General features: G+C 37.1%; 1 protein-coding gene across 4 annotated transcripts in view; it reads right to left on the bottom strand.

Annotated features, from left to right (window-relative positions):
• The window catches only part of LOC114882903 (lachesin-like), a 172,771-nt gene that overhangs the window by 93,050 nt on the left and 63,551 nt on the right, over positions 1–16,170 (bottom strand). For all 4 annotated transcript variants that reach the window (XR_003790500.2, XR_003790501.2, XM_029200086.2 and 1 more), the window contains one exon: positions 12,583–12,761. Coding sequence is in view for 2 of the 4 variants with exons in the window: in XM_029200086.2 (XP_029055919.1) it covers positions 12,583–12,646 (64 nt within the window). In the remaining 2 variants the exon portion in view is untranslated. The remainder of the gene's footprint in view (positions 1–12,582; positions 12,762–16,170) is intronic.

Here is a 16,170-nt window from a genome sequence, read left to right as displayed (position 1 = left end):
CACGATCCCGTAATAAATAAAGGCAACAGATTTCACCAGCTGTCAGACACCGTAACGATAATGTAACAGAAAGTCACTGTATATAATTAATATCAAGAGAGGAACGTTTGTACGATTCCTACCGAAACGTCGATAAAATTGATTTTCGCTTCAGCGCCACTTAATGCGCGATATTATTATTAAATCGCGACACAACCGGCGAGCCATTAATTCCTTAATCGAAACGCCGATAAACAATCATCCTAGCCGTCCGACAAACAGAGAAGAGGCAAACGATAATAAAGGAGAACGAAACCGGTGATTATTTTAAGGTTCGTTAAAAGGATTCCGCTCCTTTCTTAGCCGCGAGCGTGTTGCCCAGGAATGATCGTATAAAGGGTGCTATTTACAGGCGGGGAAAGAAGCAATTCCGAAATAAAGGAACAGGAAAGAGTAGCGAGAGGCGCTCGTGCCTCCGTTTTAAAGGATAAAACGAAAGATAAAAGTGTCCCGACCGGAAGTTCGTGTCTGTCCCTCCAGAGAATGGACAACGAGGAGGGAAGATCGCGATGGCCAGCTGACATAAGGGAGAAAGAAGAAGAACGAAAATGAAGGAAGGAAGGAAGGAAGGAAGGAAGGAAGGAAGGAAGGAAGGAAGACAGGAAGGAAAGAAGAGACTGGTATAAAGTAACGCGAAACAGTGCTGCATTATTCACAGCATGAATTATTGATGAGCGTCGCGTAAAATATGAAAGCTGGCGAGTCGTTATCAACGCCAGCGCAGCTCGTGCCTCTTCTCTCTTTCTTTCTTTCTTTCTTTATTTCCCTTTTTCCCTGTTCACCGTAGCCGTCTCCTTTTTCGAGCCCATGTTCGCCACGACACATGGATCGGACGGACTACGGAACGTTTTTCCGAGGCGGCACGGCCGCGAACGAACAAATGGGTTGGGACAGACGACACCGCACATATTGTATTACGTCATATCCCCTGGCCCGGGATCGTACTCTCGTTATTCCTTGGCCTGCTCGCGTTTTACGTTCGCCCATTTCCTACTCGTACCGGCCTTTACCTGTCTACCGGCTGGCGTTGATAGCGGAGGGTCGTTTCTACCGCTGACTGATGTCTTCCTCTTCGCCTCGCCCCATAGCCTTGTTACGCTTTTACGCAAGATAGACCATCTTTCGTAGAGGTTCTCAACGACCACTACACCGTCAAATATTTCAGAATACACCGGCCGATGAAAGCTCGAAAATCGCCAGCCCCATTTTTATACCATAACTCGAATGTTATTTGATCTTATTTGGAATAAATGTTAATATTTGAATCAAGTTTCTTGATCAAAGGAGCCCTCGAAAGGGGCCTAGAAATTTTAATTCGGTTTTGATTTTGAGTTTTATTATAAAATTATTTTTTAAACTATATTTTTCTACCTTCTGTCCCGTGACGGAACACGGCATACCTTCGTTCGTTCAAAACGCGCCTTATCATCGGCTCGAATACTCGGCCTGTCTAGAAGAGGAGGAGCAAGGCTCGTCGAGAATGTTCACACGTTATCGCGTCAGGAAGGAGAGTCTTCTAATTTGGAAAATTGCTCGCCGGATCGTCTGGCTCATCTTACTATGCCCCCCACGTCGGAATTATTTATGCTCCTCGAAATTGGTAATACGTCCTTACTTTACATACTCCACCTCTAATACTGACGGTAATGTTACATTACATATTCGTTCCTTCCCTTCTATCGCAATTCCTCGGATGGTAACGGTGTCGCGTTTTTATCGCACCCCTTCGTACATCTTCGTGAATGAAAATGATTTTCCGAGGGTGCGATTCAATTTAGCTTTTTATTACCGGCGTTCATATTTGTACGTTTTTCTGTTTATTAGATTTAGTGTCACATGGACATTTAAATTGTTTGAAAACATACAGCAGTGTGTTACTCTGAATTATTAATATTAAAGTGAAAAATTTCAATTTTCGTTGAAAGTTTTTGAACAAAAGTCTGTTTTATAACAAGGTGAAAATAAAAATAGTTCATTCGATGGAAAGTAGTTAATTATTTATTGTAGACGACCGAATACACAATTCTGTAAACTGATAAGCATAATAATTTGTAATATAACGCGAGAATTATGTAAACTACCTAACGATCTGATAAAAAACTTTCCCAATCTACTTGCGATTTATAGTCACACAAACAAGCTTCTAGGTAAGTAGAATTTATACTCTTCTAGGTTGTAAATATATGTACTAACCTTCTCAAATTAGTCATTTTCATGGTAAGTTTGGAACAGTAACATTACCTTCACTAATTAAGATTAATTTAAAATAGTAATTGCAAATTGCATTTAGACGAAAATAATATCTAATATTAATGCTAAGAATTCATGTTATTATACAACCCCATACCTATGTTAATTTAATGTGTCTTCATGTTAGTACGATTATTCAGGTTTGCTGACCATTGAAATCTTAATAAATCTCATTGTCGATTTCATCTTTTTGTATCGAATAAATCATTCCAGAAGTGATTTCAAATGAAACCCAGTACATTGCCGGAACAAATTATTCATTCAGAGTAACACAGGAACGATACGCAATCGGTTATCCAACCAACAGCTTTCCATTATTTTTCTCGGTTAAAACAATCAAATCGCGAGACAGGGAAAGGTTTCCCTTTCGCGTTTTCAATTACGCGCGAGGTTGATTAATTCCGTGAGAAACGGCTTCAAACGGTCTTAAACGAAATTATGGCCTTTAGAAAAAAGCATTATCAGCAATAGAGGGAAAGTTTTCCGTGGAAAACAAGCGGTTAGTCCTCTTTCACTCTCATTATTCTCTTATTAGTCCGCGTCCCGATTGTATCTCATCCACCCTCGCCGAGGCTCGGTCCCTTCATCAACGCGAGATCGCTCATCCACGTAAATACGGCGTGAGAAAATCGTTTAAGCTGCCGCACGGAAGATCCTTTGCGTTCTTGTTTAAGCCGAGATAAAAGAAAACACTGCAAGACGACGACGGCGCTCGTAAATGTGTCGTTAATGGTGTCGCTGGAAAGATTATCCGTCGACGGACTCGTGTGTTTTGTTATTTAGCCTCGATTATGAACGTCTACAAGCAAGTTTATTTTTTTAATTTAGATAGTTTAACCTCTTCGTCTATTCAAAGTATTTTCACGTGGTTTTCTCAAATTAACACTTGCACACCACCCATATGTGTCTTTTGGTACCGGTTGTTAATACTCGGTCGCTGTCGGCCCAGTGGTATCATTAGGTAAGGTTAAGGGTGGGCCTCGAACCCCCCAAAATATTTGACCTCTACACATTCTAAGATTCTAAAATTACAAACTTGTCCTGTAAAATCTTGCAAAACGCAAATATTAAACACTCAACACTCCTAATAAAGCTAAGGGAGATGGCCCACCTCTAAAAAATTCTAATTATCCCATTGGATGTTCCACAGTGTCTAAACATTGACGACGGAGCATGCGATATCGAATGAACTCCAGAAACTAATATTTGTTTTTAGGCAATTATCCAGCTTCCCTCGAGAAATACGTGCGGTTAATCAGGAAAAATTGAAACACGTACCTTCGTCGACGAAAGGTTGTCCAGTCATCGAAGAAGACGAAGAAATTTCCTTCGACAACGGCAAACTGTTTTATTACACGGGCCGGTCGGATTAAGGTGTCTCAGCCGTGAAAGAAGGATGATACGTGGAAACACGAACGACGGTATAACCGGAAATAGAACGCGTCAGCGCTCGTCTAAAAAGATTCGCGACGTCTCCGCGTAATCCTGAGGCGTCGATTCTCAGGGGCACCATATAATTTCATAATCAGAGAACGAGCGAACTAGAAACGGTTTCTCCGATCGTACGTGAACACCCTGCCAACCAGTTTGCCCCGTCAGGATCACGTGTTAAGTAGATATATGTGTACGTGGCGATGAGAACACGCTGGTAAAACGATTCCCTGGGCCAAAGGAGGGACCGAGAACCGTATCCAACGATATTGCAAAACAGCCAAAAGGAATTCGCGAATCTGGCGTTAACCCCTCAGGCTTGCATTATCACGCGATGCATAATGCAACGTGTGCACGGGGCCCGTGCATCATACATAGCAATAGAAAGAGGGATATGACTACGGAAAAGGATTTCCCTTCGTGTCCGTCTTCCTTCCCTATCTTCTCATCTGTACAGTTTGATAACGACGATTTTCGAATTACGATCGCCGTCATGGTAAAGCAAACGATTTTCTATGCCTGATTCAGAATTTGTTGCTTCCATGACTTTGTAAAGATTAAGTTCCATTGACGATACAGAGATGTTGATGTTCTTTTTATTATAGAAATTTTGTATGCATTTTTAATAGTAAGAATTGAAAACAGAATATTAATTAATTGTCATTAGAAAATATTAGACGTCACAATTTAACAATTAAATTACTTTTGTTTTGAATTTAAATTTTGTTTTCAAATTAAATTAGATTGGCTCAATCAGTTTTAAAATCAATGATACTATCTATGAAATTGGTATAGCAATAAATTTAAAAAAAATCTGTCTACATGGTTATAAGTGAAGCAAGTTAAAAATGCGATTTTGAGAATAAATCTAGAACGCTGTAGTGGGAGAGAATCTTCTAGAAGGGAAAAATCCGAGAAAAGTGTATATCCTGATAAAGGGGGATTGCAAAAGAAAATTAAAAACTGTCGGAGGAAAAACGAGTGAAAAAGGAAGGAAGCGCAGGATAATAAAATAGCGGAGAAAATAGATCACACGACAGCAATGCTGTTCAAGAAGAAAATTACAGAATCCGAGGGAAGGAAATACGTAATTTTGAAATGCAGTCTCGGAAAATATTAGAAAAAAAAGAAAGGAAGAAGAAGACGAAAGAGAAAAAGACCGAGAAACGTACAAAGCAACAGAAACAAATTACACCTCCAACAAGGCTGTTTTAAAAGAAAAATAAGGTACCTTAAATGTTGAACAAAGGAACAGAGTATGATTACGAGATACTTGGAAGCTGCTTAAAACAGAGGACGGCTCTTAATTTTATCAAAGGATTAAATTTAATAAAGCTAACTTTGAAATGCTACATAATTACTACTCTGTTGCTCAAAATATCCCGATTTAATTGTTTGATTATATTTTAATAATGATAAACATTTGTAGATCACTAATTCTACCATAAAATAACAAAACATTACGTTTTTGTGGAGACCCAAAAATATTGTTAAAAAAGGAATTGAATTAACTGAAGAGTAGGTTACGAATAAAATAAATTGTATTAAGTTGCTAGAAATGTACATTTCGTTTTATGTCGCAATAAACTTTCTGCGTTCAGTGCAACAAAATATATTACATAATTAACATTTACATACTTTCGTGTTCTCGTTTACACCTCTGATTAAAAAACTCCCCGAAAATTACAATTACTCGCGACAATCGTGTAAATATGTTTCATTTGCTATTATTAATAGCGGAGGAAATTAATAGCTTAATAATTTTTCAAAATTAATATAGAAAATATGATCGTATTGACCGTTTGATGTTAATTAATAAAAAATTAAGAATCCATAATTACGAAATGGTAAATTGAAATGAAAATTACACGAACAGCGCAATTTTTAAAGCGGATAAAAGGACCGAGGGGATAAAATTCTCTGTAGCACACGTGACAGTTCAGGTTTTCTTGGTAAACATAAGTACGCAGAAAGAATATTAAAATTTACCAGAGGAATAAAAATAAAAAGTATAAAAATTGCAGCTTAAGGGTGCATGTAACTGCAATCTTGCGAGACACTAAAAAATTATATGTCATTTCTTTGTAGAATGATTCTGACTTGCAGGAAACATACTAGTAATTTAAAAAGTGTAATACTAAAGGCACCTAATAAATAATAAAAATTTCCTTACTGAAATTAAAAATGACAAAATTAGCATAGTTCATCCTACCTAGTTTTACTCTATTCTTTCATCTCAAAATCCTGGATTCCTTTCTTTATTTAAACATCCTATATTTAATGAATCTTTGTTAACCCTTTGGGGAAGGAGCATTTTAAAGCTTGCACAGAGTATTATTAATTTAAAATAAAAGACGTAATAATTCCATCTTTTAAAAATAATATTACCTATAAATATTTACTGGCTACACTCATAGCTGTATTTTGTATCAAGAATTTAACGCGATATCCACAAAATTGTAAATCACTATGACAATTATGTTTGTACACACATAGGTCCGCAAAGGGTTGAAATTCACTACCAAAACGAGTACAGTTCAACCTTATTCCTCTGTCTCCAAATTCAGAGTTCTTTTATTTTTTTTATTTTTTTATTTTTTAAACAGCCTGTATACACGCAAGTGCGGTAGGATGCGGTGGATTTCAGGTTCGTGACAGAACACGGGTCGGGTTCGATTTGATCGGATTGCATTGCAAGCGGGCTGCCTTGTATCGGTCGTGGCGAGATTCGAAAGTAGATTGGGAAGAGCCAAGGCAAGCGTGCGGCAGACAGGCGAGGTAATACATACAATCTCCCTTGTTGTCTGGCATCGAGTTGCTGCAACGACGACAGGGACGTACAACGACAGACAGAGAGCAGAAGGGATGATGGTGTAAGAGTAGAGACAGAGCGGTTAAGAAAGAAAGAGACGAACGCGGAGCCTTGGAGGGTGAGCTTTGAAAAGCGCGGCAACTACCGGAAGTCTTATAAACAATCCCAAGAGCGATGGGAACGGGAACCAAACTACCCACGGCTCCGTGCAAAGAGGATCAATGGCGAACAGAATGCGTGTAAACAGCGAAGCAGCGTTACACCCGCGTCTGTGTGCGACGTCACCCCTTTCTCCTTCTATCTGTTCCTCTCGTTTCAACCGACTATAGAGAAGAGAAGACAACAGAAACCGTTACTGCCGTTGAAACTACGTTTAGCGTTCGTCGTCTCGAGGAGATACCTTCGAGTGTGTCAATAGCGTAACTCGTCGAACCCTTGCTGTCAAGCAGCATGTTGCAAGCGTTTAACCTTTCGAGCTACGCTAAAATAATTTGCTTACACTAGTGTCTTTCCTTTTCTATCGGTTCTTCTTGCCTTTGAGTGATTTTTATCGTTCCTAAGTAAATTTTTATGATTTTGTTAGAATAAAGATATGGTATAAATTCACAGGCAATATTTATGTAATTTTATATTTTTAATAAATATTTAATAAATATTTTTCTTCTGGTATCAGTTTTATTTGTTTATATTACCTTAAGGCCCACTTTGCTTCAATTTTGGGGGGGATTTGATATAATTTTGCAGACTAATAAATCTAATTTTATATTAAAACTATTTTTAATTTTATTTTTGTAAAATAAATTGAAGTGTGTAAAATAGAAACACTATGTAATTTTCATAAATTTTCATGAATTAATTGTTACACATTAAACTGATGAATAAATTATTCATAATAATGTGTGTTAATAAACAAGCATTAGAATGTCATCGCGTAACTCGACAAGGTGAAATTAGACCCGTTCATTGTCTATTCTGTTTTTAATGAAATCTCTCTCGATTTCGTTATAAAGTGATTTTATGGTTACGGGCGAACGGTCCTTTCATCTCTTTAATTAAAGCAAAAGTAATTAGAAGCTTCCTCTGTGTTGGTATAAATAACCCCTTACGCGTGGCAACCGTATTTAATAATTTCAAACGTTGATTTATAACCGTTCAATAGGTTTATTACGTTGGCCTGTTCGAATTTAATTATTCACAAGGCGTGCTAAATTGCGACCAACCTGCATAAAGTGATGAAAGCTATTGGATTTAAATAGAAATCGATAAAGTCCTTATCGATGGACGTACTTAAAACAATACAAACATTTTTCCCTTCCTTTTGTTTTCACTCTGACGGTATGAATAAAAATTTGTCCCTTTATGGATTAGCGCATATTGGAACAATGAATATCAATATCTTTCGCTGTACAATGCATACTATTTCACCAATCAATAATACAAACAATAGAGATATTTTTGATACTCCATTTCAATACATAGCTGCACGGTATCAATGGATAAAGGAAGTTTCATCAAAAATCAAGAATACTAATATAATGATTGATTAATTTAGAAAAATGTATAATAGACACTGTGTCAGAAATAAAACAAAAATCAGAGAAAATCCTACGATTTTATGATTTTCAAAAATAAAGAAATCTCACAGATTAACCTCTCTGCTATTATGGACAGCTGCAGTCCCTTGATAAAAAAAACGTGCACACATTAAAATATCAGAGATACCATGAAAATGTTTACTTTTGTTCGCAATAGCTGCCTTTCAATCTAAAACTAATTTCACAAAGATTAATGTGATAATTAGTAGTATATAAAAATGATTTTTCAACAAATAATTTCGTGATCTTATTATCAAAAGAAAAACAAAATCCCGACATTTTGCCTTTTCTTGCACCCTCCATATGGTTCCCGCATCCGAAGAAAAAACCCCCAGGTGCCAGTAAGTTTAATTCGTTCAGACAATGGTTTACTAGCGTTCGTTTCCGCGAACGATCAACGAAATGGTTTTACTTCTTGCAAGAAGTAAAACTGGAAGCTGACTGGTGTAACCAGCTAAACGAACGTATACTTTTCCCCGCTTACTTTTTCCCTCTGGTTCTTTCTCTTCATCTTGCAACGAAGGGTGGAAAGGAACGCGCGAGACTGACCCTTCGAGGCTGAAACCCAATTGAGTTCTGGACCGCAGTTATCCGATTATCACTATATAGAGCAAAGCGTGCTCGCGCCCGTTGGCGGTGATAGCGAACGACGGTGTTGGTGCCCTCTGCCTCGAGTTGGATACATGCCGCGAAAGGAAGCGGGCGATTAATCACGTTTTACTAGACTTCCAGCCGAGCCAACCAATTTGGCCGGAAAGGTCGTTGTTACTAGATAAGAAAGAGAGAAAGAGAAGGAAGCCGGTGTTTCTTGTGGAACAATCGACGAGACCGACGCTGATCCAGAGTATGGACAAACAATCTTATCTGCCGGCCAAGAGATAGGACTCTCAATTTCTCCTACTATCTCTCTCTTTCAGTTCCCTACATCAACCTTCGACCTTCTTCCTCGACCGTTCTCCCTCGATACTGCTCGAGATTCAATTCTCCATCGGATCCTCCACTTCCGGACGTCTGGAGGGGAAAGTAACATCCTCCTGGGCGGACGGATACAGCTTATCACCGTGAACGATGCTGACTGGTAAATATCGCGGGAAAAGCAAACAGGTGTTTCCTGACGGAAACAATGAAGAAAAGCGTTTTCCTAGACGACCGTGCATTTATAAGTTTGAAGAAATTTGCTTGGAGCTGTTCTGATCTTTTTTCTTTAATAATTAATTATTTAGATTGTGTCAATTGTAAGGTAATCAGTGAACCTTTGTACTATAACAGGTTATTAATTAATTTGCTTTTCATTAAAAATTTTAGCTAATAAAAAATTTGATCTTTAAAATTATTTGAATTAGCAGCTTTTGAAATAGGTAACTCTGTAATTTACTAAATAGTGTTATCAAAAGTGGTTATGTCATAAATATTTGTGTCTATGTCCACGGCTGAGAGTTACATTTAGATCAACTACTCGCATAGTAGTAATTTGTGGATTTAGTCGACCATAAATTCAACAGTACTAACACTGATTGCAATATAATGTTGACATAGGACGCTGCATCATAGAGATATTGTATATATATTGCAGATATAACAGAATCGTCAACTAATCTGAGGTTGGATTGCATTTATTAAGATTCTAGTGGAACATGAGATTAGCCATCACGAATTTAATTATATACTATATTAATTGCATAATATTATATTTCATGACCTAAAAACTAACTGTAATTAGTACACAAATGGCATGAAGAAAAAAAAGAGGAAGTAGATTGTAATGGATAAATCTCTAATTAAGTGTTGATTACAAATGTGTTAATAAGTAAAATAACTTGAAACCTTGAACAATTTAGCATTAAATATAGTTATTAAATTTTTAAGTTGTTGAATGATCATGTTACAAATCCCACTTACTAAAGTTTCCCAGATTCATTTATCAAAATTATTACTTCAGATCTCCCCACTTATCCATTTATCCATTTATCCATTCTGTGACAGATATTGTTTAATAAATCTTCTTAAAATCTGCTACCATTATAATTTTTAAAAAGTAAAATTTCCCATGCTCTTGCACTTTAAAAAACTTATTCCAAGTCACCTACTCCGTTTATAAACCTATTACACCTTTAATCCCATTAACTCTATTCTCAAAGAAGCTTGCCTCTAGTTCAGTGATCTCCGTACCACCGGCCAAACTCATTTAATTATTTTTCTATCAACCTAGACCTGTTCCATCGTACAGGTGAGAGCCATTCACCGCGAACTTATCCAATTATTTCGGAACCAATCATTGGAACCGTGCTTCAAAGTAACCCATTATCCATCTCAAGAATTCCTGTCAGCAAAGAGACAAAAGGTGGTTGGACAAAGATACAACGCTTTATTTTCACCGGTCGAGAATTAAACAGCTCGACCAAATGAACTTGATTCAAATTCCATACGATCCAGTCGGATCTGTTCTCTTCTACGGAAAGAGGAACACGCCTGAAGGGGTTGCACGTAGTTCCTTTACGTGTTGCCGAAGAGGCGAAGGTACCAGCCATCGGGAATGGTAAATTAATTCGCGAACGACAAGGCCAGTTGTCGGCACCGTTTCTACTCGTTTTCACCGAATAAACATCAAGACCAGAAGTTGACCGGAGCGACATCGCTTCCGGTTACCCGGGTCCCGGTATATCCGAAATACACGTTTCCTCTGGCTCGCATTTGGCACCGTTTCTCCCATGCATCTGCATCGGACGTCAGCTCTCGGAAGCGGCTTTCGCTCGAGCCAACTGTGTCGAACGCAATCCGTGAACTGCGATTCGAATTGATATCCAATTCCGGTCCTGGCGATCTGCGAAATTACGGAGCTAACTGCTTTTGCGCGATGGAACACGCGCCTGATTGCGCTTCAATTTCCAACCTACGCGAGAACTATTTGATGATTGACTTCGACGTATACCCTACTGTACCACGATAATATATTTTTCATCTGTCGTAGAATTTTAATAATTTGTTTATGTGCGATTGATGATTTAATGGATTTAAAAAGATATGTTAAATTTATTGAAATACTGAAAGCTTATATTAAAAAATTAAAAAATATAAAATAGAAGTCATACGTGTGTGACGCGGTATAAAAGCCACTCAGCTGGTCCATTTATCACATTCTAATAGTATCCATATATGAAAAAATGTGCACCATTTCGCGTAAAATTATTCGAATCGACAGATATATGCAAAATCTTTTCATAAATATTTTTAAAATAAAGTAAATGATGTTACACGTTTCTAATGAGGAAAATAATAAATAAAGATGTTTCTATTGCTATGCACCCAAAATGACTTGCTTTTAAAAATATTCTTGCAAACGTTTTTATATTATTTTCTAATATTATTTTACAATAAATTGTATCTGCAATTCATAAAAGAGGTCTTACTTTTATCCAATAAACAAATTTACATAAAATTAAATGTCTGTTAGTCATAGTCACTGGCCATCTTTTATGAGAATTAAAGAAGTGAAACGAGGCAGCAGAAAAGTGGAATGAGACACTTAAAAAAGATTTTATACCTTCTAGATGACCTAAAAAAGGCCATCTTCGAAGTTACGATGAACTTTAGAAAATGGAGCAAGCTTAACAGCAATTTGAATTTTCAACTTCAACTTTAAAAGAGTCTGATAGAATAGCAATTCTATGTTAATAATCTGACAGTGGCATATTTCATGAAATCTATTATTCTAGCAACATTATATACCTCTTTATATCCAAAAGATTTCATTCCTAAAATTGTATCCAAACGAATAATAAATTTACTAAATACATCTGATCTTTTAAAATAGATTTTCAGTTCAAGGTGCAATATTTAAAATAAAATAAAGAGAAAAAGCAATCGAATCGAAATGGTTTATAAGAGCACTTTTCTCTCTTTTCGAAAAGCATTCACCACTTTTCTACCCATACAAAGCTTTAAAGCTAAAAATCGAGGATATCGATTTGGATGAAACGACACGCGCATAGATACGCACACCATTTTACTATTTCACGCAAACAAAAGAGCTTTGTCTTTTATCGAGCGGCTATTTATACGCCATACAGTGTCGATAAAATGCAAATTATGAATGTATATTACTTCCTGTAATTAATAAAAGTTTCCAATTACATTTTACCACCATTGTTTTCTATTAATAACGTTGCCTATTGTGCCGCATACAAAGGCGGTAATTGGTATGCCGAAGTCGTGAACTTGTTTCCCAATTTATCCCGTTGTTCCTTCTTATCTCCGTCGAAGGATCAAAGGATCAAAGGTACCACTATCATCGTTAATTAACCGTCCATTCGTATACTTTGCGCTCAGAATCATTCGCGAACTATGAATTTCAATTCAACTTCAAAACTGCGATGGTGAAACGAGCAACGAGAAAAATGTCTCGCAGAAAGGGAATAGTAGAGGAGATAAACGAAACTGTTGACTTTTTTCACTCACCGATTGGCACGTTGACAGCAAAGAGAACGACAAGGACGCGATGGCAGAGCATTGTGCACTGCATGGAAAACGCGATGAATCGTCCTCGTGGTCGATGGAAGTAGCTGCTCCTTTTATCTACTTAACCCTGTCATCTTCCGCGGGATCCTCTGTTTCCAGTCTTCTGGCGCATAGCATGCCTGAAACAGAAGACAGACCGTTTATAAAGCATCGGTTAATCGTTATTTCGGTGGTCTTCGTGAATCGAACAACGGGCGGAGGAACCGCGTTGTTTTCGATGAACGGACAGAAGGATGCCTCGTCACCGGTTCGCTTTATCGCTCGTTTCCACCGAGCGAACTTTCGACTCGCGTACCCTCTTGCATCGCAAAAGTAACTATCATCGTTATCTGAACGGAGCTGCCATTTCTCCTCGTCGACGTTCGATCCTGTTCCACGAAACTTGCCCAATGGGCCAGTCAAATCATCGTGACTGGGGAGAAGTTAATGGTTCCAGGACAGCCTGCTTTATGTTACATCGTTGTACAACAAACAGCGAATTTCGAACATAGAATAAGTTGTTTTTATCTAGAACACTATTTTCAAATATCTTCTTGGGTGTGTGCGCGCGAATGTTAATTTAGAAAATGTTTAGAAAAATTCAGAAGAATTCAATTGGTGGAAAAATTGAGGGTAGAAGGCAACTATAAGAGAGTCGAAGTGGGTACAAGAAACGACCAGGTAATTAATAATTAAATTTTGGAGTGTACAGTCGAAGCAATAAACGACCCAAGAATTATTGAAGCTCTGGGCCTTTCCGAATTTTCTTAATTCATTTTATAACGCGACTAATAATTGCCTTTGAATACTTTGGCAGAATAATCGTTCTAAGTAAGAAACCTTCGCCGTTGTGATAGCTAGGGTTGTTTCCAGAAATTCCAATAAGGGCGTACATAAAATGTTTTATGGGTATTTAATTGTCCGTAACAACGTAACAGGGGGTTATTCCAAAATTTCACCACAATTTTTATATAATTCTAATTCCATGACTTATGGACCAGGATTGCATGTATTGTATTAAAAATACTATAAATAATATCAAAAATAGAAATGGAATAAAACTAAATATTAACAGTACTAAACAGCAGCGACACAGAGGGCTTATCGACAATAATTTCCGCTAGAATAACAATTATACACCCATCGTGTCCATAATGTTGAACAAAACGAAAAGCTGTAATGCAAGCGTATTATTATTCGTCGATGATGTTCGCTGGTCGCATTGCAATTTCTCCCTAGCTATCACGAAATTGTTAATTTTCCATATTCCATAGGGTGATGCGAATTCCGTGCACAACCGTACGTTCCGCACGATGCACACCATTGATCAGATTCGCAGCTTTCCTGTTCGACCTGGCCAACAGGAGACAGTTTCATCATAAAGTATTTGTAATGCTAATACGCTCGGGACAGAAGCTATCCTAAACTCGGTATTGGCTACGTTTCTCGTTAAAATCGTTTCGAATGATCGACCGATTGATCCTCGGCAAAGTCATCGACCGATAAATAATTAATCACAGTCTGCATAAACAATATAACAGCAACCTACTTTGAATAAGTTGCGAAACATTGATTCTCACAAGCTGATCCACGAAGTGAATTTTTCATTTCATTGCTAAGCGTTAACAGCGTTAATTAATTAAGCAACATTTTAATAAGAAATGAGATGCAGCTTCGTATAAATATTTTTTGAATAAACGACTGGTCTTGATAAAACTTTTGACGGCAATATTTACGAAAGCACCGATTCCTGAGTCGAGACGTAGTAAAATGCGAAACACGGAACACCGAACACGAAATGCTGCAGTTCGTTACCGAGAAGGTAAAGCCGATCTATACCACAAACAGCGAAGGTAGAGACGAAAGCAAAAGCAGCCTCGAGTTGGTTCTTTCACGCAAACAGCTGAAACAAAAATACTCGGACGGAGCTAACTCTAATTTACATTCACACGTATCTATGTATCCTGCATATTTACAATGCACGTGTGCCGGAAGCTGGTCCATAAACCATCGAGACGTTTTAACGTCTTCAGTTAACAGTAAGACGTTTTTAAAAGACTACCAGTTCTCAGAAATGTTCTGTTATTGTATTTTAACAAGCTTTTCATTTCAACAGTTAAAATGTTAAAATTATAAATTAAAATCTATATTATAAATAAAAAATTCTTCATATTTTTAGCACTTTCTGTGTATTCTACTAATAGAAAAGCTTGCAGAAAGACCACCATGTAAAATAGGTAATAACCCGTCAGCATTGATAGACACATCATTAAAAGATATCTATTCTAATCGCATGGTTGAAAATAAACCATTGCAACATTGAATTTCAACCCATTACAGGTGTAATAAGGGCTTATATGCTTAGATCAGACGTAGATTAAAGTCAACAGAGTAGATGGGTCTAGCGTGAGAGATCACTCGGTAGAGATAATTATTTTTCAGGCACCGTTTGACGTTTGGAAAACGCGTGCTTCCTGATGATTAATTAGGAGAACAAGACAGCGCCGGAAGCATGGAGAAATTTAAATAAATTTCTGGCTATTTGCCTGCCATTCAGTCTTCTATTTATTGTCAGTTTATTATTTAACAATAAAAATAGAATTTCTGCTGGTTGTGATGAAATCGAAAATTTAAAAAATATAAATATTAAAAGTGTTTCAGTCCATATTAAAAGGATTAATTAATAAATATTTAATGGGAGATTTCATGTTTCCGATAAATGAAGCTTTTCAGCGTATAAAAGGTCAGGTTTATTTTTATGCACATGCTATCGAAGCAGGTGGTTTTAAATAAAAGGTTTCCATTTTTTTTCTATCCTTCCGCTGAAATGTTTAAAATATTCATCGTCAACCATTGGTCCTACATTGAGCCTGCTCTATATGGCACATCACGTACACGTATACCGTGTCTGACCAAACCGCGACACTATCACTTTTCCGATGATGATCGTTTGCGGCTGCACAGGTATTTCGGTACAAGAGTAGGCGAAATTTACGTGAAAATAAATTTGAAACGCTACACGACCACCACAATTTCCGGATCGCTTTATTCAACACGACCTGACGCCTGTATCGTCGATAAAAATGGTAAAAATGATATTTTGCGAACGGTTTATAGCTTGTGAATTTTTAATCTCGATGCTTTACTTTTATCTCAAGACGAGGTGAGATATTTTCAGAAGTAACAAATTTTCTTGGAAATTTAGTTTAATTTTGCTTTCGAAAGAATTTAGAGTTTACAGCCTTTTATGAAAATTTTAATTTTTTTCTTTCTATGGAAATTTTGATTCATATTTATTTTAATAAAGCTTATTATTATCTATTAGTTATTATAAGAAAAAATAATATTTGACTGCTTGAGTATTTTAATAGTTAAAGATTTATCAATTAAAACAAGGTGGTGTGTGAGCAATATCTAACTTGATTCTGTACGTCGAAATAAACGACTGTTTACGGCAACAGGATATTTGACCCTACAATGGCTGCAAGTGTTTCCGGAAAATGATTATCAGATAGATACTGTCTCCAGGGAGAAGCAATAGTCTAGACT

Source organism: Osmia bicornis, chromosome 1 (genome assembly GCF_907164935.1).
Source record: "Osmia bicornis bicornis chromosome 1, iOsmBic2.1, whole genome shotgun sequence".
Lineage (NCBI taxonomy): Eukaryota > Metazoa > Arthropoda > Insecta > Hymenoptera > Megachilidae > Osmia > Osmia bicornis.
This window is presented reverse-complemented; position numbering and strand designations above follow the sequence as displayed.